We start from the raw sequence: 27,156 nt of genomic DNA, 5'->3' as shown, positions 1-27,156 counted from the left end.
TGAACCGGTATTATAAAGTCGTCTTTACCGGGATCATAGTCCGGGATTAATTTTATTGCACCGAGACGTTGTCGGTGGTAGTGTTTCCATATAATCTCTAGACAAACTTTCTACGCGACAATGTAGTATTTATGGTTTTATTTACGACTTGATAAATCAAATTTCTCAATCGAGCAATATTATCCAAAACCTAACACGACTTCTACCAATACATCCCAAGATTAAGAATGCTTTATCATTAAAGGTTGGTAACATTTATTTTTTTTATAGATAAAAGAATTTCGTACGCAACAACCCAGCATCTATCGCTTTAATTACAATTCGATACATTGAAGGTCTCGAAATTTTTCAGGGCAAATCAAAATCGAAAATATCGCAAGACACGCGTTCGAGTGGATACCTCTGTCCGTATTACTGTCCGATAATGCTTTCGTAATTAATGTAAGAGTCAAACTCGGTTGTATACGTTCTAAGATTAAGAATGCATCATTATCGAAACTTCGCGATATTTGTTTTCAAATCGGAGGTTTTTCAAACGAAACGACCCCCACGTGTGTGATTTGAATTGCAACGCGATAAATCAATGTATTCGAACGCGCAATATTTTTCAGGGCAATCCAAAAACCAAAATATCGCAAGACACGCGTTCGAGTGGATACCTCTGTCCGTATTACGGTCCGATAATGCTTTCGTAATTTATGTAAGAGTCAAACTCGGTTTAATACGATCTAAGATCAAGAATGCATCATTATCGGGGCTTTTTGATATCTGTTTTCAAATCGGAGGAATTTCAAACGAAACGACCCCCTCGACTGTGATTTGAATTGCAACGCGATAAATCGATGTTTTCGAACGCGGAATATTCTCCAGACCCGACCGAGAACCGAAAATATCGCGAGACTCGTGTTTAAATGGACATCTCCGTATGCGTGTGCCTCGGTCTGATACGCTTCCGTAATTAGCCCGAGAGTTAAACTCGGCTTAATACAGTCTAAGGTTAAGGATGCTTGATTCGTGGGCTCGGGACTAAAATTAAATTGCGACCAATTCGCGGCCACTACTTGAACGTGCGGGCTGCCGTTTCGTACAACACCGAACCGAACCGGGTATCGTGAAATACGCCCTCCGTTCGTCCCTACCGCGAAACCCAGCCAGACAGAGGGCTGAGCGGAGGAGGCAGCGCAGGAACGTGGCTTTCACGAGCTTTGCCCGTCCTCCCCCTTTGCCCCACCGCGCCCTTACCCGGCGGGATTTCGGGGCGACGCGGGAACGGCGGGAACGTTGCGAAGGTCACCTTCCTCTACCACCCTTACGCACCCCAACGAAGGGTGGTCATGGTCGAACGCGGTTCGAGACAGACAGAGAACGCGGCCGTAGTAGCAGCAGCAGCCAAGGGGAACCCGTGATAAAGGATGCGCGTCCTGCGGTTTTACGCGTCGCCGAAAGAGAATGCGACGCGCATCGCGGTCCCTGACGCTCGGTATTAAGTTTGCGATTAACCACTAGGAATTCACGGAAATCGAGTAGGGAACTTTTTAAGATAATTATGCGTGGGTGTGTCGAATATGTAAAAAATAATTGGGTAAACTGTGTAAAAATACTTTGTCGAAACCGAAGAATACAGCGAAAAATCGCGGGAAATTTCAAACGATACGTCTGTAAGGTAAAAATGAAAAGGGAATACGTATGCCTGTAAGAGGTACAGCCGAAAGAACGATCGTCGAATTGGAAAATATTCTTTGAAAAAAAAATACAATGTAACCAAAGTACGCGTACGCGTGAGATGCAGTTGGGAAGGTTTTTAAAACCTAACCTCGATGCAACGTTCGATTAAACGGTAAACGCGAGGGAACGTCGAAGCATCGACGACGAAACGTACGATCGAACTGTTCACGAGGCTATCGGAGACTCTGAAAGTTGGGAGTTCGGAGGCCTTGGACCGAGGAACCCGTGAAACACACTCGGGAGAACTCTGTCACGAACGCGTTTACGTCTACGGAGGTTCCTCGCGTTACCGCGGCGGGTCGCGGCGCGCGAGAAACGCTGAAAATAATTTTCCCGCGTTGTTTACCGCCGTCGGGTCTCGCGAAGGCGGGAAAACCTTTGGAAAATTACCGCGCGGCTGTAAAATCACGGCCGCAAATAGACGGTCGCCGGTTCGTTCCGGCGTGGTTCGATTCCTCGAAGTTTATTGGAGCGGCGCCGATACGAAGCGAAAGACGCTCGCCAAAAATCGAGCGCAACGCCAAAAGCGTTATTCGGGCGCACCTGGGCGGCTTTGTCGGCCAATTTTACAGGAAAAGAGTCTCGCGTATGGAAGAGGCGCTCGCGCGAGTAACCGGAGAACCACGCCCGTTGAGGCGAAGAGCGCCAGCCATCTCCGTCGGGTCGGAGGGAGAGGGAAGGAAAGGGAATAAAAGGGGGAGAAAAGTAACGACGTCGCGGGAGGAGAGTCAGCGCGCCCGTGGTGGAGCGAAAAAGAGCAATCGAAAAGAACGTAGGCGCTCGATTAAGAAATAATGAAACAAAATGACAGTCCCGGGACCCGCGATAGAGCAGGAGAGCGGTAGAAGAAGGGAACGCGAGGAACGAGGACGGTGGAAAGAGCGGACACAGTCTGGTCGATTGGCCGCGGTGGGGGAAAGAGGGGGCGCGATGATTTACGATTCCCCGTTCGGAAAGTGGGAAAGAGAAACGAGAAAAAGGAAGAGTGGGGGAGAGAGTAGTCGAGTTGGTTTCTCGTGCGCAGGAGTGGGAGAAGAAGGAGCAGCAGAAGAAGAAGAAGAAGAAGGAGGAAAGGGAAGAAGGCGAAATAGAGTCGTGTGTAATGGAACCGAAACTCTCCGGAGGAGAAGCGACGAAAGAGAAGGGAACTGAGAACCGCGGTAAAAGGGATTCGGTTTCGTAGCGACGCGAACGAGGGGGGAGAGGGAGACCCATAAGGGGGGCGACCGGCGCGGCAGTGGAAGCGAGCTGCTGCTGCTGCTGCTGCTTGCTGCTGCTGTTGCTGCTGCGACGACGGTCGGCGGCCCAATGGGGTTGTCGGGGAGGTTGTGGGGCGCAGGGAGGAGAATTCGGGGCTGTTGACCGGGCTTCGAATTCGAAAGGCTCACGCAGGCTCGCAGTGAGGCAGGACGCGGATCGCGACGAGGACGACGAAAACAACTACAACCGCAGAGCCAGCCGCCCGACACCGCCCGAATTCCACGGTACTGCTTAGGCGTGGATCCTCGCCCGATGCTCGCGATTCGACCGGTTTTTTTTTCATCGCGGAACAACCGATCGGTTATCGATTCGTTGGTTAACAATACCAATAAACGGACCGGATAGCAATGGCGCTCGGAAAATGGCAACTTTACCGATGGGACGAGAAAATATCAATTTCTCAATACGTCGAATCGCCAATGTATAGGTTTTATGTACGACGATAAAACGCGATTTAATACGATTTTGAACATTTTAAATTGTTTCGAGTAAACTTTCCGTTTGGTTAGATTGGATATGTATATTTCCTTCGCGTCTTTATCCGATAGTTGGCCAGCGGAGAATTGTGTTTTATTTTACTTGGTTCGATCGCTACGAATATATTCTAGTCAATCACTACAGTCGTGCTGAAAGTTAATTACAATTTTTTGCTCGATTTATGTATTTTCTATTCAGAGATTTCTTTTTCCGGCGGTAATTGAATACATTTCTTGCAGAATGCTTGCAAAATACGATAATTAAACATTTCGAAGCTACGTTACTTTTTTGCGGAAATGGAATATGCTTTCTCGACGAATAATGTCAGAGGTAAATCAACGAATAACGCGATGCATCGTCGTTACGACGAATTATTCGTTCATCGATGCGAATTATTTGCAACGTTCAATTATTTGGTTTTCCATGGAATAAAACCGGGGAAATGTGAAACGATGAACGCGTTTCGTGTACAGAGTGAAAACAGTACATTTTATTTAACACGGACGTTTGATCGAATCTGCGATGATTTCGGTTACAATTTTACAAAATTTCGACATTTACAAGAATTTTATCATTTCATTTATTTACAAGAATTATGTAATTTCATTTATTTACAAGAATTATATAATTTCATTTATTTACAAGAATTATATAATTTCGTTTATTTACCAAAATTTTGTAATTTCATTTATTTACAAGAATTTTATAATTTCATTTATTTACGTGAATTATGTAATTTCATATATTTACAAGAATTTTGTAATTTCACAGTAACCTCTGTACTTGTAATTTTGAAACGTGTACCGTGACGGTTATAAAAAATTTCCAACGATAAAGACACGTTACTTGAATCAATTACGAACGAACTAGGAAAAAAGATAATCGTGCACTCGTTGCACGAGTATATTCTTCGACTGCATTTAAAATGCAGTACAGTCTGTTCGTCGTTGGTAAGCGTTAAATAAATCGGCGAATAATGATCCACCGACTCGGTGCTCCCCTGTTAGGAACAATGAATTTATCGCATGAATTATGTAAAAGCGTAGAAGTTTGCCAAGGAAGAACCTGCCAGCGTGATTTTGAGGCAGGTCTTGCTCCTCGAATCGAAATAATCGGTGCACGGTGATCGATTCGACGTTACCGCGCCAAGTTCCTTCAACGATATCGATCGAGACCGTTGATAATTTATGCGACCGTAATACACATACATATATATACGATATTATATTACGTGCGAGCATCGAAACGTTACGATATTCCGTGCGAGCTCTCGTAATTTATTTTTTCCAAATTCTCGGGTGCGTAGCGTCAGTCGCACACGAATCGCGAATAAGTCTTATCTCAAGAGGAGCCTTATCTCGGAAGTTATCTCGAGGTTTGTTTTCACTTTTGCATCGACGAGGAATAATTGGAAAGCGGCGTAAGCAAACACTTGGAACCATTTAAATTATTTTTTACGAATTAAATCATTATCTTCCTGAAAGCTCTCGGTGTCGTGCACCGTGAATTTACTTCGTCGACGATCGAAGACGTTGATCGATTACGCGAATAAGTGTTCCACGCGTCGTCGTTCATCGAACGAGTTCTCAAATACGAACGAATCGTTGAAAGGACCGAGATCGTCGATTCGGTCCCAACCGAGATACGCAAATTCAGGTTTCGTGGCGTTTCGAAAGTCCGCGTAACCGAGAAAAGCGAATTATTCGCAGAGTAAATTATGTACCGATACGATTACGTCGATAACGCGCACGAACATCGATTTACCGCGTTTCGAGAGACTTCAAGGACGATCTCGAACGTCTTCCGATCTACGAAGACTTTTTGAATCACCCTGTAGATTGCACCGAAAAAGTGTCAGCTTTACGCCGAGTGTACCTTTTTAGATCGAATGCTGTACTCGAGTCCTCAAATATCACGAGATTACGATAACGAAGATGTTTATGGTTGTAGATGATTTGCACGTTCGAGAAGACGTCTGGCCGATTATATTAAAATTCGTGGATACGCGCAGACGCGAGGGAAAGGCCGGTAACTGTTAAATTTCTGAACTCACGTGAACGTGAGAGTGGCCGGTCGGTCGGTCGGGCGTTCGATTTGTAAATTTTTCATCCAAGTGTGCCACGAAAGTATATTTCACCGTACTCGTAAGATCACTCGATTTGAAATATTCCGTTAGAAGTTGGACACCTGCCCACATTTAACCCTAATGACTCACAGATCATTTCGTCTGAGACTGAACTTACAACAGACGTCTCTGGACACTTCTATGTGTTCCTTACTCCTTTTACTGTACGATAAAGTTGAAAACACGAGTAGTATATATATATATATATATATATATATATATATATATTCGAGACATTTTTTACCGAAAGAAATTTGTGTGTCCAACAGAAAAACGCTTTAAGATCAACACGGTGTAAGAGATCTAGAAAAATGTAAAATAAAGATTAAAATTGTTCGTTCGGTTTTAAAACACGTGGAAATCGATGTGCTAAATTTATCCCACCGCGAGCGAAAGGGTGAAGGTGCCACGAAACACATCGACCGAGTCCATTATTAAGATTATGCAATTTAAGCGATGTAACCGTACGTGCAGAATCCAGGAAAATCTTAAAATAACGCGTAGAACCAACCCGTGCGCTAAATTTAACGCACCGCGGAAGGGTTGTTGCTACGAAAATCATCGACCGGTGGTCCATTGTTAGGATGACGCAATTTACACGGTGTAACGAAAAAAAAAACCGTTAAAACGTGTAAAATCGTTCGTACGGTTTTAAAACACGTGGAAATCGACGCGTGCTAAATTTAGCGCGCCAAGAGCGAAAGGGTTAAAGAGCTACAAAAAGCATCGACCGGGTCTATTGTTAGGATGTCGCTTCGGAGGACCCTACGCGTCTGGCGATCGACTGTTCCGAGAGACGTTTATCGGGGACCCGCGGGACACCCTATGCGTCCAATTGAGCTTTCAACTTTCGTAGTTCGCGAAGAATCGGCTCGCAAGGATTATTTCCGCCGCGACAGGGGACGAGACGAGACGATACGAGACGAAACGATACGAAATAAGACGAAACGAGACGAGACGAGAGGAAACGATACGAGACGAAACGAGACGAGACGAGAGGAAACGATACGAGACGAAACAAGACGAAACGATACGAGACGAGACGAGACGAAACGAAACAAAACGAGACGAGTGGAGAGAAGAGCGAGCAAGGAGGGGCGGGAGGGGGAGGAGCCTGCGCGTGTGCAATGTTCGCGTAACTTTGTTTCGTCGTGCGACCTTGAACGTGTACGAGGCCAAGGGGCAGAGTCGCGGGAGGGTACACTAGTACACCGACTCTCTCTCGGTAGACCGGAGTATCGATCCGGGACGTCGTGTCGGCCCTATCCCATTCGCAACGCAGCGCGCTACCAACCCCTTCCCGAGTTCGGCGGGTCGAAAGTCCGAAGTCCTTGACGCTCGGAAGACGGAGTGGGGGAAAGAGGCGTGAGAGAGCGAGAGAGAGAGAGTGAGAGAGCGGACGGGGAGGGGAGATTGGTCGTTTCAGGGCGAACCTCGGGGAAGGCTGAGGCGCGGAGGGTTGAAGAGCGCGCGAGGGTCATGGATTTTACGCGAGGAAGAGGAGAAAGTGAAAGTATAAACGGGACCGAGAGCGAATCAGCCGGATGGATGATATAACGCAGCTCGTAATAAAAAGTGGCAATGATAGCCTGATAAAGCGACTACTCGGTTTTTTACGAGCAATTCCTCCGCGACGAGATCGTCGCACGGTGCTTGCTCGCGCGATCCACTCGCTGATTTATGATCCGTGGTATATAGGACACGGCTAATTGAGTCGAGTGTTCTTTTCTGTTTAACTCCGCGCGGGCGAACATTTTCGTGCGCCGAAACGGAACGAGACACGAAGGAACGATCTTGTCGCGGACCGTTGGAAATTATCGCCGATCGAAAAATTACTTCGAATGGATAAATTATACTACTCGATCGAGCTCGGTTGCGCGCGTATTAAAAATGTCATGGTCTTTTTTTTACCGAAGAATCCACCGGGTCGGAGTATCGGATATCGGATTCTATTTGGAGGCCACGTTGTATCGAAAAGTAACGTAATCGTTGAATCGATGATAGCGAGAATACCGACTACGTCTTTGTTTACGTCGTTTGTGAAGAAAAGTAACGTTCAAATCTTGCATTCGAAAACGCAAAGAGTATACGTGTGCGCGCGTAACTCGACACCCTTGCGAACAGTCGATTCGAATACTCGAAGGGTACGAGTCTCGACGAAATGTTAACGATGTCGAAAATTCCTTTTCCACAGTTTCGAATATTCTCTCCGTAGACACTGTTGTTCGTCGTGCGGCGTTAATTTGAAATTTATGAAAACGTAAAGCGTACGACGTGACAGAGTACACGGCCAAAAATGAATAAGAAACTAATGTACACGCATATACGTGCGCGTAAAACTATTATTAGGAATCGAAGGTTTGTGTTTCGATTTGCAGATAGTTAAAAATACAATAAGGAGAATCTGTTTAGAGAGTACGATCGGGTATTTTGGTACACAGTGTACCAGCGTGTTTCGGTTTTCAAGAATAGTCCCAGCTGTATCTCAAACGCTGTTACGAGCGGATTGGTGGAGTAGACGGAAGAAGAAAAATTCGTCCGTACGTCTACCGGTCTGGTTGACGCGTCATTGTATTATTTGTAACGGTGACGCGTGACTCTCGGATCGATGGGTTCGAACGTCCCTCCGAAGATCATCGATCGGCGTTTGAACCACGATCGCGTCGATCGACGAGATCCGTGCAGCGTGAACGATAAACGGTACACCGCGAAACCGAGCGTTCGCGTACCTGTGTTCCGGATCGGCGGCCAGAATGCGACGGAATAACGAAATTACGATCACGTGAAATTACGTCCTCCGCCTACGAGCGTTCTGCTCCGTCCCCTGATTGCTTCCTCAACCCCAGAAATAATACTCATTTTATCGAGGATAAATTCATCTTTATGCGCGGCACACGGCCCCCTATCCCCCTCCGTGCCTCGGACCGTGGCTTTCGGTTATAAAGCGGCATTCACGGTCGGGTTAAAATTACGAGTCACGAGCGACGAGCGCTCCTCGACGAGGAAACGGAAAGCCGCGGATTCGAGAACGAGCTTCTGCTCTCTCTCTGCATTGTTTTCGAGCTCGTCACACCAAACATCATCGCTATAACCGGCGCCATATCGTGTGCAGACGGTGACGCGACCACGGCGTTTTTTAGATAACGATGGAATATTTTCGACCTTGAGATCCCGCGAGAGATCTCTCGATCCCCAAAACTCTCTCCCGCGCTCCGTTTCCTACCTCGACGCTTATGGAATCGGTCGTTTCGCAACGGGTGCAACACTTTCGTGTTGGTGTTCGAGGAAAAAAGAATTTTTTTTCTTATCGTCGTGAGAAAATAAAATGTCCACGTGGCTTGTATCGCGACCATTCGAACGATCCGAGGAAGAAAGCGAAGAAATTTTTCTCTGAGTCGATAGGGAGCGTTCGGAGCTACTTTTCCCGTGAGTTTCTCGTCAGAAATATCCGATCGATCTTACGGGTAGATTTCTTCGCGCAATTCCAATTTCTTCGACGTGTTTTCTATGCGTTGTTCCAGGATTCTTGGAAATCGGCTCGCGGCTACTAACGTTCGAAGCATTTCGGCCGCGTGTACACGGCTGTTCTAAAAAAAATCTCACTACCTAGAAACGAAACACATCACTTCTGAGGTGCTCCAAGGTGTCTTCGCGGCCCTCGCGTGTTTCGTAGCTACGTTTCCTTTGCGTTACACCGTTCTTGCAACACCTCCTCGAACGCGAGATATTGTTTACGGTTTCTTCGTAAGATCGACCGAACGTTTATCTCGGTGATAAATCGAATATTTGTTAAGCGTAAGTATATTATTGAGTGAGTATACATTAAACGTGGGTGTACTCGCTCTTTTGTTTCGAGGAGACGGAGGATACGAACGATTGAAGTTGACACTAACAGTTAATTGAATAAACAAAGGTAAAAGTATTAAAAATGCACACGCAAGCCAATAAAACGTATACCTAATTACGCGAGTATTCAACCAAGGCTAGGGACAAGCATATTAATTATTGATCTTTGTAAAGTGTGTTTATACATAAACTATATTATCTAAAAAATATCATCTTATGCAATTTCATTGATTTACCAATTATATTAATTCCGAGTTTACATGATGCGAAATTTTGACCAACTTTTTTTGAAAAAAGAAATTCAAATTCTATCCTGTACCAAATATACCAATAAAACCAGAAACGTATACCTACTTAGGTAAATATTCAGCCAAGGCTAGGCACAAGCATATTAATTACTGATCTCTACAAAGTTTATACATAAACTACATCGTCTAAAAAATATCATCATCCTGTACATTAATTTACCGATGCTATTATTCACAAATTTACGCGCTACGAAATCTCGATCGACTTTTCCAAAAAACAAAAAAAAAAAAGAAATCCAAATTCCATCCACTAGCTATTACGTGCACCGGTAAAGCGCGAATTCTCCCCGGTACGAAGCACGCATCCTTACGAGGAATCCGCGAAGCTGTACGCGGCCTTCCAATGTCGAAATGTTCGCGATCCCTGCCCTAGGCACTGTGCCTATTGTGCCGAATGGATAACACGGGTTTGGCTGGCGGGTTGCTGGTGCCGGCCAGGACGAAAAAGGGCTTGGCCGTACAAAAGCGGTCCCTCGTCCACGTGCATCGATTCATTCGTCACGCTGTCCCGACCTATCCAACGCGTAACTCCAAGACTCCTCGAGCCCCGCTGCATGGCCGCGTGTCGTGTGTATACGCTTAACCGCATCCCGTCACGTGTGTGTTCCCGGTGCGATTACAGACGGTCCTGTCCTACCGTGTGTGTATATCCCCGCGTGTAGTGTGTTACACGCACACGCGTTGTATAACACGCGCGCAGAGGAGGGATCTAACGAACACAAAACGAGGACGAGGATCCTTGGGGCGGGCAGGCAGGCAGCCGTATCGTCCGTCTGCCGCCCGCCTCGAACCAGACTCGAATTATTTCGCAGACGGTTCCAGGGATACGTATCCGAGACACGCCCTCGCGAGTCGTTTCGTGGAAACGATAAAAAGCGAGTCGAACGTTCCGCGAGATTTCAACGAAATTAATTCCCATCGCGAACCGAATAAACGAAACGTATCGTGCGATCGATACGGTTTTTTTTTCTTTTTTTTTTTTTTTTTATTTTCTGATCAAAAATCGTTGTGGACAACGTTGACTGGCTGTTTCGAAAGGAATGGATACATTTTTTCTTTTTTTTTTTTTTTTTTGATGTAATAGGTTGTTCGATAAGCTTCGTCGTTCGATAAAACATGTATATATTGGGTTGTTCGGTTTTTTTAGAGTGTATAAACATTTTATTAAATTGTATATTCTCCATTTTGGAAAACGAAACGACTTCCCGACCAACCCAATATATTAGTGCATATTTCTCCGTTTAGCTTCATTGAATGGTGAATTATTTTTTTCAAAATTGAGTTTTTAAAAGTGATATTGGAATAAATTTGAATAAGCTAAATAATTATTTTGTTAAGTATCGTGTACAGTATATGCACTGGTATATAACGGGTTAGGAGAATACTTGTTCCTACGGTGCTCTTTCGAAAGCAATTTTCACCAGTGGGAACTTGTTTAGAAACTCTTCTCCCGGAACGAATATCGTAGAATGTGTACGATACAAATTCTACAGGAAGAATCCTTTCGGAACTTTTATTGGAAAAAAAGTGAATCCATTCCCTGGCGGAAGAATTTTTGTCTTTCGTATTTCGTAAGGCGCGTTCGTATGAATATTTTCGAGAACTTTTTCTTTTAGAAAAGTTCCGTAACTGTTTCGTCGACCCCGGATATTTTTCTTTGATAAAGATCGGTACAATATACGTGCGTTGAACGCCCATGGGCGGTCAACGACCGTGCTCGACGAACACGGCCACGTTCCAACCTCGACGTCCGACAATCGATGGTATTTAAACCAGTGGCATTTTTTATAAAAAAAAAGCGCACCTCGTTCAATAAATTCCCTAATATCCCGAAGATAAAATATCCGTTGAAGCATTTCGTTCCGGAAAACTTTATTTCATTTCGCGATGACATACTTACGGCTCGTTAAATCGGCTCGAATCGTAAACAGAAAAAAAAAAAAACGAGCAACGAGCGAGAGCACGATAATAGATTCCTTTGTGACGGACCCTTTCACGGTTTTCTGTTCCGGCTTGCAAGTATCTTTGTTACGCGTCGTCTGGCTGCCAGATACGCGCGAAAAAAAAAAAAAAAAATACGGATGATGTAAGCCAATCGAGGGACGCTCGTTTTCACCGAGAAAGAAGATACCCCTTCGGAGAATCGTAATTAATTTCCGATAACGCAAGGTGATGCTACCCGAGGCGATTCCATACTCGTTTTATCGTCCAGCATCTCTGCTGGATGCATCGAAATCGATGGCTATTTACGCGCCTCGGTGCTCTAACGCGTTTGTCTGCTTCGAACGTGAAAACAAATACGAAAAGGATCCTACGAATACGAACAAACGGGTAAAAGAATCGAAATTTAAAGGGATCGAAATAAGGTTACCAACCGTACTCGTTCGAAAGAATGGTTCTGCTTTTGAAACGACGATACAACAATGTAAATCGTCCGATCTAACTCGATTTATTATTTCACGTTTACTGTTCGTGTTACGGATCTTCTTAGAGCTTTGAGTATCGATCTCTCGAACGTATGTTGCAAAAATTGTTGCAGAGTGCACGATTCTTTATTTCGTTGATCAGAGGTTCTGGTCGATCGATTAAAATTCTATATTGATTTAGATAAAAGCGATCTTCTAGGAATTTTGTTTATTTCGTCGATAAATTTTTCAAGTAATTTTTAAAGTACGATCTCAACGCGAGTACTCTTTTTCACGATCCGTGGACGCTAATTTCGAAAAAAAAAATGAAAACTTATTAATCGAACAGTTTTTTTAACGTTTACGTATTTGAAACGATGCAGAATTTCATCCAGATGAAAGTTTCGAATAAAAATTCGAATGATGCGAAAAGATCGCTGTAAGTTGGTCGTGTTCGTTGACTTTTATTCGACTTAAATTTTCGCTCGTCTCAATTTTTACTCGCTCGATAAAACAAACCTTTTCTGCGCGAACGTTCCCAGAATCGAATTTCGACAGCGTGATATCGCAAGTTGCATACATTTTAGCGAGCAATCTTTCCGAATGATTTCTTTTTTTTAAGACATTTTCGCGGTATTGACGTTACGAAGATATTGTTAATAGTTTCTTCTCGTTTCGATTTATCGACGAGAGGTTTGGTTGATTCGAAGAGGAACGCGATAAAATTTCAATGAAACGTCGAAAGTTTCTCAATTTCATCGCGAATGTCTCTGTTGGGATAAATGCAACAATGACTTGGATAGTGCCACATGTGTGAGGGTAGATAATAATGACGCACGCTGATAAATAAGATGAAAAATGTAATTCGTGAAGAGAAAAATTAGGTTGTACGATAACACAACAATCTACTTCCCTTACGCTCCTCTTCTCATTCTGTAATACATAACAGGTTGCTCGATAAATTTTGTCGTTCGATAAGAAATGGAGCTATTAGGTTCGTCGTTTTATTTTTCTAAATATGGTACTAGTGTTCGATGAACGTGTGTAAAGTTTCGTGTAGATTTGTCGACTCGTTCGTATATTTACAGCTGTTCAAAGTTGAAGTGTCATAGTATTTTTCTTACCATGGAAAAAACGACAAAACTTATTGAACAACCTAGTATATGCTCTCTCTTGACTCATACCGTGTACAATAATTCCATACATACTCTCCACACTCATCTTTCCGTACAAACATTATTCACTTCTACATCTAAATATATCACGTTCCATATGCGACAATTTTGTTTAATCACAGTGTTTTTACCGACACATGATTTCGAGAGAAACGATTACGAAGTTCCCGAATCGTTAGCATTAAAGATTGCGATTTTCCGTAATACGCCCGAATAATTTACACACACTCTTTCATCGTGTAATTTTCCATGATTAATTTCCCATCTGTCTAGATGATACATATCAAATATCAAATTAATCGGTTAGACGTTTTAAAAATGGCGTAAAATTCAAACCGACCGGTGACGATTGGGACACCCAGTACGTAGGTTCTAGAGACTTTCCTTTCAGTTTTCTTCGGTTAGTCAACAAACGGTTACTTTCCTTTCAATTTTTTTCAGTAAGTCGCAAACAGAGAATCGAAGAAAGCACACGACACTGTTAGTCATTCGTATGAGGTTAAATCACTGCATTATCGGATACGCGAGATCCCCGTGTATTGTAATAATAAATCAGATATTACAATCCGAACTTTTAGAACAGTTTCTACGTTTCTCGAGTTTGGTACAGGCGGCGGCGTCCTGACCATCGCAATTACTATTTCAAAGTCACTGATTTCGCTCGTTCCGATTCGCGGTTTTGCAACGAAAGTTTCTGGCGTTCCCGCTGATAAACGTTCCATTTAGTTGTACGGTGCACACGATACGGATGTTTTCAACCCGAAGGGTTCTTAATCGTTCTAATTTATGCTTGTAAACGACGACTCGTGCTGCAATCCCGGCGTTATCGTGAATTTTACTCGAGTTAAGAGGTTCGCTCGGTTTGAAGATAAAATGTAATCGATCTCTTTCTCTCTTTATCTCTCTCTCTCTCTATATATTTTTTTTTCTGTTGAATTCGAGTCTCGAAAACGTTACCCCGAAAAGATTACGATGAAATTCGAAAAGTTCGCGACGTTATAGAAACCGCCGCATCGAACTCACCGTACACTCCATACTCGCTGTGCGTTGAACTTTAAAGATGATTTTTTACCGAAACGACAGTTTTCGAACTGTTCGACGTAATATCTCCGGGAACCGATAGACCGAGTGACTGGAAATCTGAAACGCGTATAAAGTAAACGTCTCCCTATCCAAGTACGTTAATATAAGAATACTTTCCATTTTTGTTCTTCCTTTTATCCGAAATAAAACAAGAGCGTTCGCTATAAATGTAATTCCTTCTCTATTCTTCTACTCATCGCGTCCAACGACGTGTCGTATCGACAAAATAGATTATTCACGCTCAGAGAAAATTCCTACAACCGTACAAAATGCGAGTATACGTTCAAGGTTCGAGATCGATGCGAACGATAGTTTCCCCGATAAAAAACTCTCGAATAATGTACAATTTTTAAAACTGGAAACTAGGTTGGACTCTTTTGTTCTTGAAAAAAATTCGTACAGGAGAGATGCAAGCGGAGTATGCGTTCAAGGTTCGAGATCGATGTGTGCGATAGCCTCCCCGATAAAAAGTCGCGAGCAACGTACAATTCCCAAGACTGGAAACTAGGTTATACTCGCTTTATTCTCGAGAAGAAGAAAAAAATGAAAAACTCGTGTATCCGAGCAAGATGCCGGGTAATACACGTTCAAGGTTCGAGATCGATGCGCGCGACAATTCCCTGGGTAAAAATTCGCGAATATCGTTCGAATTTTTAGGGCAGCGAACTAGGTTAGACCCCTTTAACCGCTCCAATTCCCGTGTCTCTGGCGAGACGATCGTGCAGAAAACGAGGCAAGGTTGTACATACCGTCGAATCGGATTATCACCGGCCTTTTATCCTGTTTTGTCAAGCCTCTCGAGGTCACTTCCCCATGGGCACCAGTTGTAACTGTATCAAAACATTCGAGCGGAGTTTCAGCTGGCGTTATCGCGGCGATAACGCGTCCCAAGGCCGCCGCCGGGATAATTGGCCAAAGTCGTTTCGGTATTGTGTAACGTCGGATAACCCTCGCGCGGTGATTTTCAAAACCTTCGTCTGTCTCTGCATCGTTGCCTCAATTATGAAAGCGATCGCGGCATCGGTTATCTCGCGTTCTCCTATTCGCTCGAAATCGAATAATTCCCCGTCAGAATCCGGCCGTTCGAGAATTCATTTGTTAAGTAATTCATTTACGAGCAGCTCGTATATCTTACGCGACGGTTTTCGATTTTTAAAACGAAAAATGGAATTTAAAAAAAATTGCTACCGAGACTCGAAAGACAGCGACGAAGAAGATAGAATAAATCGAACGTGGATATCTCGATTGCCACCGATTCGATCGAAAATTTCTACTGGATCGAAAATGTTCAAAAATTAATTTTCAATCGTTTTCTTCGTTCACATTTTACCTTTAAATGCTACAATAAGCGAAATATCGAACGAATTAACGTAGGACACTCTGTACACAGTGGCATTTATAATTACAGTAAATATAGGTAGCTAATATGTTGGCGGTTCTGTCGAACGATTACCTGACGATTTATAGATTTAGTTGACAGACGTAACATGTGCATTAATGATACAATTAGTTTATTAAGTATTCAAAATACGAGCGTCGACGACTGCCAAGTCGGGCACCGAGCCAGATACACAGATATACCGTACGCGAGAGGCCATATCGGTTGTTTATTGTCGTTAAAGCGTTTCGAAAACAAATATATTACTCCGTAGCCGCATTGAAAATAATTAGAAGATCGTTTATGAAAATGACCGTGGCGCCGATCCGTTCCAAGTTTTAACGAACTCTGTAAAATAAATTAAAGTCGAGTAAATAGCAGCGTACCGGGTTCGAAATATTTTCATTAACGTATTTACAGTAACAAACCTCGCGACATCAAAGTGCTCATCGTTCGTTTGCTGCGCGCAAAGAGAATTCGTTAGAATAACTTGGCAGTACGTACAAGTAGAATCAGTCTGGCATTCGAAATTCATCGAGGAAGTTAAATAAGATTTTACATCGTTACACGATCGTTAAACAATCTTACCTCTCTTTCCATTTGAAGACTGTTCTACTCGCACGTTAAAATATTCGATAATCGAATCATTTCAATTAAAAACATTCGACCATTCTGTTTCTTGTTTAAAATTTAGCTTGAAATTTCTCTTCTCTGAATTATCCAGGAATCCTTTAATCGACTGACGTAATGTGTCCCCTATTCGTAATACCGTTATCTCTATTTAAAAAGATGATAATGCTCGCGAAGATGAAATTTACGAGTACAGAACTTTCGTTATCAAGAAGAATTAATTGAAGGATTAAAATAGCTGACGAATTGGATTTCTTTTGTATCTGCTATTATTCTGTTCGGGTAACGTAATTTCTTTTTTTTCTTTTTCTTTTTTTTTTTTTTTTTTGTTGTTCACGAGACGCAACGTTTCTATACTTGCAGTCGGCACTGCACTACACCACTGATTTCTATTAATAACCCAGGCGTAGATTATAGTCACAATATAGACCTCGAGTACACGCGCATAAATAACGGCTATCTCTGGACGGAGTTATCAAACGGCATGGATTTATGGTTCGCTTCATCATTTCCTGCCCTCGATGGCTCCGTAAGTGCGTACGCCATTGCGCGACGCGCAGGTCGTTGAATCCTTTTTCAAATACCCGCGACGAAGAAGTCATTTCTGTTGAACGTGTTTCGTTCGACGTTCACGATTACGTGTTAAATAATTTCGAAAGTGATCGGACCGTGACGTCTTCTTAACATTCACGCACGAGGTTTTCAACGATCATGAATCGGATAGGTTACGCCATTGGACGTACGTACCAGTCGCGATCTGCAGTTCTGTTCTGCAGTCGATATATATTTCAATTGTTTTGAAATTCGAGCAAATTTGAAAGAAATACACCGTTATTTAGGAAATTGAATCGAGAACTCGGTGTACAAGTTACGTCAGTTGGTTACGTAAATATTACAACGCTTTGAAAAAATATGTTTCAAAGAGTGTTCCAGTCGATCGTAACTGTCTACTTGAAACTTCCTGTATTCGATCGTGCGTCTGTTAAACTTCGGGTGAAACCCAAAGGAGGAATCGAGAAACGATAAATCGATTTTATCGTTGAAGGGAAATTTCGTACGTTAATTTTGCAGTTCGTGGTTCGGTTGAAAGGTAATCCGGGATTGGTGCAATCTCGGATAAAGTGTACCTAGTGTTCGTGCTCTTATCGTGCAGCATCTTGTAACGAGCAACGCGCGAAAGAAACGACAGGTTTAATTGTTTTTGTTTTTTTTTCTTTTTTTTTTTGCGACGAATGAAACCGTTGGAATCGACTCGTTAAAATTTACGATAAATTTGACAAATTCTGCTCGACGTAGCTTCGTAAATATTAGATAAATGTAATGTATCGAGTACCGTGAAAATCCGATGTTAAACACTTACGTAATGTTTAATTTTTGATCGCAACGCGTTTGAGCGCCTGAAAAAGCAAGGTCGGACCCGTGACACAGATGCTATGGTGTGTAGTACTTGGTTGCAAAAAAATAAAACGACCAATCGGAGTGGACTAATGAACATTTCTATCGGTCGGACATAACCGAGGGAGATCGGTCTGTCTGACACGTGACAAACATTTCTCTTCCGACTGCCTTTAAAGTAGAAACGAACGTTACTGGTTAGACCATTTTATGGTGAAAGCATGCGACCCATATTCGTTGCCCTTTTTTTTCCATCAACGCGCAGACTCGGTAATAAAATGTTTTACGAAGCGCGTTTATGAAACATTTTCTTGTTACATCTGGCCTTAGAGCGTTACCAAAGTTCACTCGGAAAATTATCAGACACACAGTGTATCCTTTCAAGTGGAAACAAAGAGCGCAACGTAAACAAGGTCGTGGAATTAATTCAATTTATAGTCGAGCTAGCAAAAAACCTATTCCGCGAAAGATATATATGTTTCCATTGAGATAATAATTATAACAAATATTGTATAGATATCGTTAATGTGCTTTTAATTACCGTACCGCCCGAATCGTTAATAATTCAAATTAATAGAACACGAGATCCGATGTAATTTGTAATGCATATTTTTTTATTTTCGGATCGTTTTTGCTCAGCTCCAAATATTAATATTTGCAACGTGTGTTAAATATATGTGTATAATGAAATATGAAGCGTGCTGTATTTTTTTTTTCGTGAAATATTTGTACTGTATTTTTTTCTTTTCGAGTAGACCAATTAGCATTTCTTTCGCTTCCCATGTTTTGATAATACTATTTTCCAGCGCAAAATGTGACCTGGATAATTAGGTACCTGACTAGCTGATAATTACCCACGATTAACTATGTTCTGAAAATTCAATATCAATGTCACGTTCGATAAATCTAATTGTTCTACCTACGATTATACACAATCGAAGAAAGTTCCTTCCATGGAACGATCGCAATTAAAATTTGTTTATTCGAGCACATTGCTTTATTCACAGTTTCATTTCTTATTCGAAACTTTTTATCATTACAAATTTCTCTCCTTTCTGGTTTTAGGTAATAATACAAATAAACGTTAAATAACTTGATCCGAATTCAGGGAAATGTACCACACAAATAGAGAAAAAATTAATCGTTTCCACGATATTCTTTCGCGTCAAACTGAAAGTAGAAAACGTTTGAAAGAAGAAAAAAGGTAATCAGAATCTTTCCACGCCCAATCTAGTCTAACCCAGACCTAACTCATGAATACATCGCGCTACGTGTACAAATGAAAAATTACAATAGTTGTGTCTGCAACGTTTTTTCGTATCGTGCCGGAAAATTCGAGAGGAAATCTGATGCGTTTGCACAGCTTCGTTAAAATATCGAAAGCGAGGATTTCTTATTGTCGCAACTCCGTTACACGAAAATACACGCACGTGCGAAGAATGCAAGCTCTCCTCGCGCGCGTTAAGTAGAATTGTGGCCAGTGGCCACTCTGTCGATTGGGAATTATTTTCGTGGTTACACGCCGCTGTCAGTTGACTCACGGCTCGAACACGCGAGGAAATTTAGAAGCGTCGAAGAGATATTGCACTCTCGCGGCCGTTTTTGCACCCGCTACGTGGGAAACCCGTCGCACGAAACTCGATATGAAAACAACGAAATCTCCGAGACACGGAACGTGGAAGTTACGACGGAACCGTGTCTCTTTGTTCGAAACGGGACTCGATATAAATTCCGTAACCCAACACCCGTAAACTTCGTCACCCTGTTACCACCGCCTCGCGAGGGTGATTTACAATCCGATAAAAGAAATGTTTCTTCGAGTTTTGGTTGCCCGACCGGATATCGCGTCGATGCGTTACTCAACACGTGACTCCGTTAGATTTCCCACGACATTCGCCAGAAGCAACAGTTCCGTTCAACGAATAAGCAAACCGTTCGATATTAGAGTATCTCGAATTTGTGTCGCCAGATGCCCCGTGGGATCACGGATCCAAATAAGCGAGTGACACCCGCATTCGAGAGAGAATTTTTCACCCCGGATTCTAGCAACGGAATCGTCCACGCGCACGTTCGATTAACCCGAGTGACCACGTCGTTTCGAGAAACGAAATTCTATTCACCGATAAGAACACTGAGCATTTTGTATCCCGCGTGAAAAGAAAATCGCGCCAGAATTCGAAAGATGTTACGTACGGACACTTTTTCATCGCGCACCTTATTAATCCGTTAAACAGGGAGTTACTGACTTAGTTAAAAATAAAAATGTTTTTATCCTTCTGTTTTTTCAAATATATTAATTCTTTTTAAAAAGTTAAACGCGTGATAAATAATTCGTTGTGTTTTCACCGTTAGTGTATATATACTCGTCGAGTTATCTACGAATAGAAGGAAAGGAATCGGTAGATTTGTATTTTCGAAATTTTTAGATTTAATTTTCCACAAACAGAAATGAAGGCTGTGTGTAGAGCCTCGTTTAAAATTTGAGGGGTACACGAGGTTTGAGAACCGTCGGCCCCGATTATTTCGAACCTGTCTCGCTTTTAAGCGATTTCCATCGCGTTGGATAATCGACCGTGATAGATACAACGACGACGATGAATATTGAACGAAAAATTGATTTTTGTTGCAGCAATCCAAGAACGGCGCGCAACAAGGCGGAGAAACAACGCCGCGACAATCACAACACAAACATCACTGCAATGGGTAGACTCGTGCCAACTGTCGCCGAGAGTTCGAAGAAGTTGGACAAGATATCCACACTGAGACTGGCGGCAGCCTTCCTCAGATCGGATTATAGTAAGTCGAAACAAAAGAAAGCGAATAAACGTTGAAATTGCCACCTGCTGTAATTTCAACGCCGGTAATACAGGGTGAGTCACCTAACTTGACCACCTTAAATTACTGGTAAGCTGTTGCACGAACAAAATGTTTCGGACACGTGTCGCTTGGTATCGAGAGCGAGTGAGAGAACAACAACGGAGTAATCGGCCTTTTGTTATCTCGCTCCTTTATCGAGAAATTAGAATTTACACGTGTTACAACTGTTCCTACAAACTGTATCTTTAATTGTCTTTTCCAACAAGGAGAATCCATCATTTGTCTTGAACAATCGATAACACGTAACCAAACGTCGATACGTATTTTATTTAACAACCGAACACGATGACAGTCCTACATTTGTTTTTATACGGACAAATATATTGTATATATATTTATATATATATATATTTATATACGTATATAAATGTACACTGCCGCTCAAAAGTTTAGGACACTCTTCGATCTTCGAAGTAAACGAACTTACGTGTTTTCTCGCGCACACACGAACGTTTCACCGAAAATATTATCGTTACGTATTAATCAAGTATTGATTACAATTTGAGATAAAAATTATAATTGCATTTGATTTCGTACGTTTCATCGTCGTGGATTTTTAAGACGTCTTAGTAAACTTTTTCGGAAAAGTGTAAGTTTGCACTTCGAAGTGTGCAATTTTTATCTTGTACGCGACAAATGGTCTTTCAACGAAAGTGTGTCAATTTTCAAAGGAGTTACACGATACACGCTTATAAGAAAGCTTTGTTTCTACAGAGATCAAGGAGTGCTCCACACTTTTCAGCAACAGTGTCCATAGATCTAACGAGATACTTCCCATTTATAAATTTTCATCTACACTTTACGATAAACGTGTCCATTTTGTACTCTATCGATCGGTGTCCCTATCAATAGCGAAAAGAAAAAATCGAATCTATTGAAATTTGCGTTCAGAGGTAGGTCAGCTTCTAGAAATATTTAAATGTTTGATTTTCTCGTCTGAAATTATTTCAACTGTCGTACCGAGGACAATTGAACTCTGACTTGCGTCCAGGTTGTCGATTAACGAGAACTTCGATCGGTAAAACGTTTTTAACATTGAACTCGAGCTCCGTTTACACATCGATCATTGTTGCTACCGAATTATGTAAAGAGTCGCTACTTACCGCGCGATATCCTCGACAACTTGAAACCTCGAACGGTATATTCCTGACACGATCGATCGAACAATAATAGAAGTCCAATGTACAAACAAATCGATTCCTTGTTTCCCTTCTAATTAACTTTCCCGTGTTTCTTTTCGCATTGCAGCGCTTGGACGTGGCAAAATTGATTTTCTACCACCAGAACTCGACAAACTGGACTTGGAACAGTACATTATCGACGTGAGTACTCGCACATCGATCCAGTTCTCCGATGTTGAACACGTTAAAATTACGTTTTTCTTGATCGTAACAGAACTTGATCCAAAGCGGGGGCTTCTTTATCGTGATCACGACCACAGGGAAAATTGTTTACGTCAGCCGGAAGGTCCAGGAACACCTTGGCCACACTGAGGTAAATGTTATTACATCGTGCATTGTTTCTTCTTTAAGAGCGAAAATTTCGGAATTGCGTAAATCGATGAAAAGAAAAATCACACCGGTCGGATCGTTTCTCTCTTTTTTTTTAATTTCGTGAAAAATTTCTCTATTCCCCGTGCATTTTACCCGATAAAGAGATGTAAAAGTTCGAAAGGAGGATCCTCGTGCGGCAAACGGGCCGTTTTCTCGCAAAAGTTTGCTCAAGTTTCGATCAATTAAATTTTACAGAGCAGCTTTTAAAAGCGAAACGCTTCCCCCGTTTTCCTCTTGGCACGTGAAGAGGAAGACGAAACTGTAAGGACCCCCACGTTTGGACAACTTAAACCATTATGTACCAGTGTCCCCTTCGATGGACATTCGAAAAGATATTTCGTTAAACGGGTGAAAAATTTATTCCAACGTCACGCGATTTTTATAGACCCATGTGAAGGTCTATAAACGACCTATTTATATTTATAAACCTTTATATTTTTATAAACTTTTAGTTTATATTTTTATAAACCTCTAGTTTAGATCAAATGAGCAAGAAAACGCGCCAAGCAGACACTATGCACGGAGTGTTCGATCGAAAGATAATTTTTGCAAATTTCATCGTAATACTTTATAATCGTTTCTAAACAAGTTTGTCGCACGATAAACACAACAGGGGAGATACACGAGGTCATTGTTCAAAATTCTTGATCTTTATCCTTATATTTTTCATTCCTTCTTATTCTTGTTTTTATCATTTTTTCTTCTCGTATTCAAATTACTCGCATTTCTCTTCATTTTTGTTGTTTTCTTTCCTGCGTACGATGCTTCGATTCTTTTCCTTTTCATTAGCGTCAGTGTATTTACATAATTGACTTTCGTTTCTCTTTATCCTTGTTTCTTTCCGAAAAAATTCTGGTCTGAACTCTTCATCGTTTATTCATTCAATTCCTAGAATTGTTGTTTCATTTTTGCGTAAGCCACGAAATGTTGACGATAGACATTCAATTGTAGCGTGACTTTTGACCCCGATCGATGATGTTACAATTGTCCACGACCACGTTCTTGAAATCAAATTACAAATTTTCACCAAGAAGATGCTTAAAAGACCTAATTAACCATCGACGAGGTATTTTATTCAGGAAAGTTAGATCGAAGTTTAAAAGAAAGAAAATGCACTCTTACAAAGGATAATTGCATTACAATTTTACGCTAAAAAATCATCGAAAAATCGTTTCGTTTGCTACATTTATTTATTCGTTATCTATTGGCTCGTTCGGAAAGTCATTTCGTTTTTTTTTTTTTTTTTTGGTGAAAATGAAACACGATTTTTTTAGAGTGTACAAACATTTTATTAAATTATATGTTCTCCATTTTGGAAAACGTAGAGACTCTCCGAACAACCTGATACATTGTTAGCAAGTGGACGTGTGTATCTCGATCGTAATTTCGCATCGTGCAATCAAAATTTGCAGCGATCGTTACAGGTAGATTTTAAATTATTCAACGCGTTACAATCGCCCTGTGTTACAATTGACCCTCTGCGTTTATATTCGAAACCTTCAATTTGCCTGCAAAGGGATCTGTCGTTCCCCGCTGGTATCTCGATGCCGATAAATTGATAAACGTCATCGATTCGTTTCGCGATTGCAGCCCAATAGATGCAACGAAACACGATGATGCACACCTCGCGCCGAGGGCTCGGAATTATCGATCAAACGAACGTAATGCAAACATCGTGCATCCATAGCAACAGTTATGCACCCGCGATCCTTTTTTCAGGTTGTCGAACGTTACGGCAAAATTTGTCGTGCATAAAATATTCATAGCATCCAGTCACGAATCGTTAAGCGTATCAATAATGAAATTGATTCGTAACACGCACGCGATGCACGCTTCGAAAATTCTTGCAAGGAATCGGTCCTAAATTTCAAAAGAGAAGAAATCACGTATTATTGTAAATATCTACGAAAACGTAGAAACATTGAAAAGAAAATTAATACAAAGTTTTACTGCATTCGATTTTTAAAAAAATTTTAAAAGGAAAAAAGAAGATCTTTCAAAAACTCTTTAAATATCAATATTTTCCTCAAGGGTGTATTTTCATCCCCTAGAATCGCTTCTTCGCCGAAACGAAAAACGGATCCATTAATAAAGTCGCTCGATCTGCGTTTGTGCAAAGTTTCGAATTTTTAACAATTTTCAAGTCACAAAAATATTCCTTGTTAATTTCGATAAAATATTCTCCTCGATGCTCGGCAACGATTCGCTCGGGTCTTTGATAATCTCGGTGATTCACAATTGGAAATTAACAACGTCGTGTTCTTCGTAATTGCATTTTTTCATAGTCTTTTTTCATGCAAAAATCCAACGCGATTTTTATCGAGCGCGGAGAGTATGAAAGACTCCTCGCGTCCACGCGAAGAATAAGAAACGTTCGCGCGAATATAGTTTTTATGTTCGTTTTTTTTTTTTCCTTCTTTCGCCGTAAACTTTGCACACCTGTCGTCGTTCACATTATAATACGCATCCGTTTAGAAACATACGGTTTTTATATTTTCCCCGCGAAACACGTCTTCTCTTGGACTCTGACGACGATTTACCGAGTTTAATGTCGATTCGGCAGCAACAATTCTCGCCGTGACGTTTCCTTCGTCCGTATTTTTCTTTCCCGGTGACAAACAATCGATCCAGGTTATTTAGAACCTCAATGACGCAAGTACCGTGTCGTACGGTGGTTCTTGCATTATTTTCAAAATACGACGAACACGCATGGCGAAACAATTTTGCGTAAAAATTATTCAGAACAAACGAACACGTCGCGCGTAAAATCTCGAAAGTCGTCGGTTTCGTTTTTTCTTTTAACGAAAAGCTACATTTTTTACTTCGAAGGATAACAACGCGACCGAGACGAATTCGACTGGATGACACAATGACGTTTACACTTGAACGCTCCAAATTTTCTTAATTTGGAAATTAGTGTTCCAAATTTTCTTAATTTGTAAATTATTATTCCAAATTTTCTTAACTTGGAAATTAGTGTTCCAAACTTTCTTAATTTATAAATTAATGTTCCAAATTTTCTTTATTCGCTTACAGGGAACGAACTCTAATAATTGTAAACTTTCAACCCTTTACGCTCGAAAGGTGACTCTCGGTCGCCATACAGTTCAGTGCAACTAGTCGCGTATAACCAGTGCTCCAAACTTACGTTTCTTTAAACTGTTTTTAAGGAACAAACTCTAATAATTGTAAACTTTCAACCGTTTGTGTTGTGTTCCGTTCGCGTTGTATTCACGTTTCAACTTTCATTTGTGTTCAAAATACGACTCGTGTTAATTATCGTATGCGTTTCTTCCAAGTATCTCGTAATTTAGCTTTTCCTGTACCCGGACACTTTGACGACCGCTGTCACGTGCCCGTGACATCGTCGATCAAGGGTTATCGGCCGTTGTCACGTATACGTGACCTTATTCTCTCGATCGCTGTGTCACCGTCCACTCAACGTATTAAATTTCTCTGGATTCGAGTTTTATTTCGTACATTCCGTGTACAAATATCCACGTTCAGTGTCTTAGTCCGTACAATTCCTTGTACCAATATTTCTGGTATCCTCGTGCGTGTCACTTTGGCCTACAAACGTCGAACACGATTTTTCATTCGTCGATACGAATCCAATCGTCGTCCAATTTTCAAAGAAATTCATAACTCTACGATAGTTTCCAACGAAAGTTTTCAGGGACAACGAGAGAGTGTACTCTCTCCAATATTTACGAGGGATATCGACTCGAGATACTCGAATCGATAAAATTCATATCTCGTTTAATTTCATTTAACGACGAAAGTATTCAACGTCGATGTTTACATATTTATGCGATGCCGAATTTGAACATTTTTTTTTTTCTCTTTTCCCCACAAATGTCTCCTTTCGAGGCACTGTTTCACCCTTCTCGTTCAACGTGCACACTGTCTTCGTTAGGTCGTTTGCACGACCTACAACGAGTTACGTACGTGACGAACGCTCGATTTTCAATCGAAACGTTCGTTGCGCGTGTCGCTGTCGCCAATCGAATCGAATCCACAGGATTTAGGTGAACTATAATGCAGTACAGGTGCGTGAGGTTTAAACGGAGAAATACACCAGGGATTGTACGCGTGCAGTACAACGAGACGAAAATAAAGGGAAGACACGCACCGCGGATGCATTTTAAAATGAAAAAACCTTTTCGTGCCACGTGTCACGTTACTTCGATGCATCTCTCGTTCTCTCGTCAATTCAAAATTAAGTTCTTTTATTTTTTTTCTTCAACATCGGACCGTAAATCGAACACGTCGAAAACTCGTGCATCAATAAATAAACTTTCTTAATCGCGTCTCGTTTATTGATAAATAGGTTTCGCACACCGTGAACGAATAAAATTACGAAAATTACTGCAACGTATTTGTATAATTCCCTCGAATCGCAATTTACAACCGGATACATTTATTAAAGATAAGTGGTACGTTTAAAACGATACCAAAGTCGTTGAACACCTGCACGAAGAATGGTCTTTCACCTTGGAAAAGATGCAACGGTGGTGGCTACTTGGCTAAAATTACGCGAATTAAACGCGTTATTAAAAAACATGAGAACTTTCCACGAAACCTAACGGGGGTCTACCGTGATGTCTGGTTCATTGCAGGCAGTGCTGCCTCTAGAAATCATGGTGCCCGGGTCGTCTAGAGATCGCGAAATCACCACTGTTCCTAGTCTAAAATAATTCAAAAGTTTTCACTCGATGGCCACTGTAATGTATTAGATTTTTCGGATAGTTGTTTCGTTTTTTTTTTTTTTTTGGGTGAAAATGAAACACGATTTTCTTTAGAGTGTATAAACATTTTATTAAATTAACTTTCCGAACAACCCAACACAATGTATTTTAACGCTGAAACAACCGACAGATTCCGTTACTCTCGTAGTATCGTATTATTCTTGAATTACG

At 41.6% G+C, this 27,156-nt stretch overlaps 1 protein-coding gene across 5 annotated transcripts in view; it reads left to right on the top strand.

Annotated features, from left to right (window-relative positions):
- Positions 1-27,156, top strand: part of LOC143148066 (uncharacterized) — a 113,682-nt gene that overhangs the window by 71,933 nt on the left and 14,593 nt on the right. For all 5 annotated transcript variants that reach the window (XM_076313955.1, XM_076313956.1, XM_076313954.1 and 2 more), the window contains 3 exons: positions 20,437-20,603; positions 21,933-22,006; positions 22,080-22,178. In XM_076313955.1, the coding sequence (XP_076170070.1) occupies positions 20,437-20,603; positions 21,933-22,006; positions 22,080-22,178 (340 nt within the window). The remainder of the gene's footprint in view (positions 1-20,436; positions 20,604-21,932; positions 22,007-22,079; positions 22,179-27,156) is intronic.

The sequence above is a fragment of the Ptiloglossa arizonensis genome, chromosome 6 (genome assembly GCF_051014685.1).
Source record: "Ptiloglossa arizonensis isolate GNS036 chromosome 6, iyPtiAriz1_principal, whole genome shotgun sequence".
Classification (NCBI taxonomy): Eukaryota; Metazoa; Arthropoda; class Insecta; order Hymenoptera; family Colletidae; genus Ptiloglossa; species Ptiloglossa arizonensis.
This window is presented reverse-complemented; position numbering and strand designations above follow the sequence as displayed.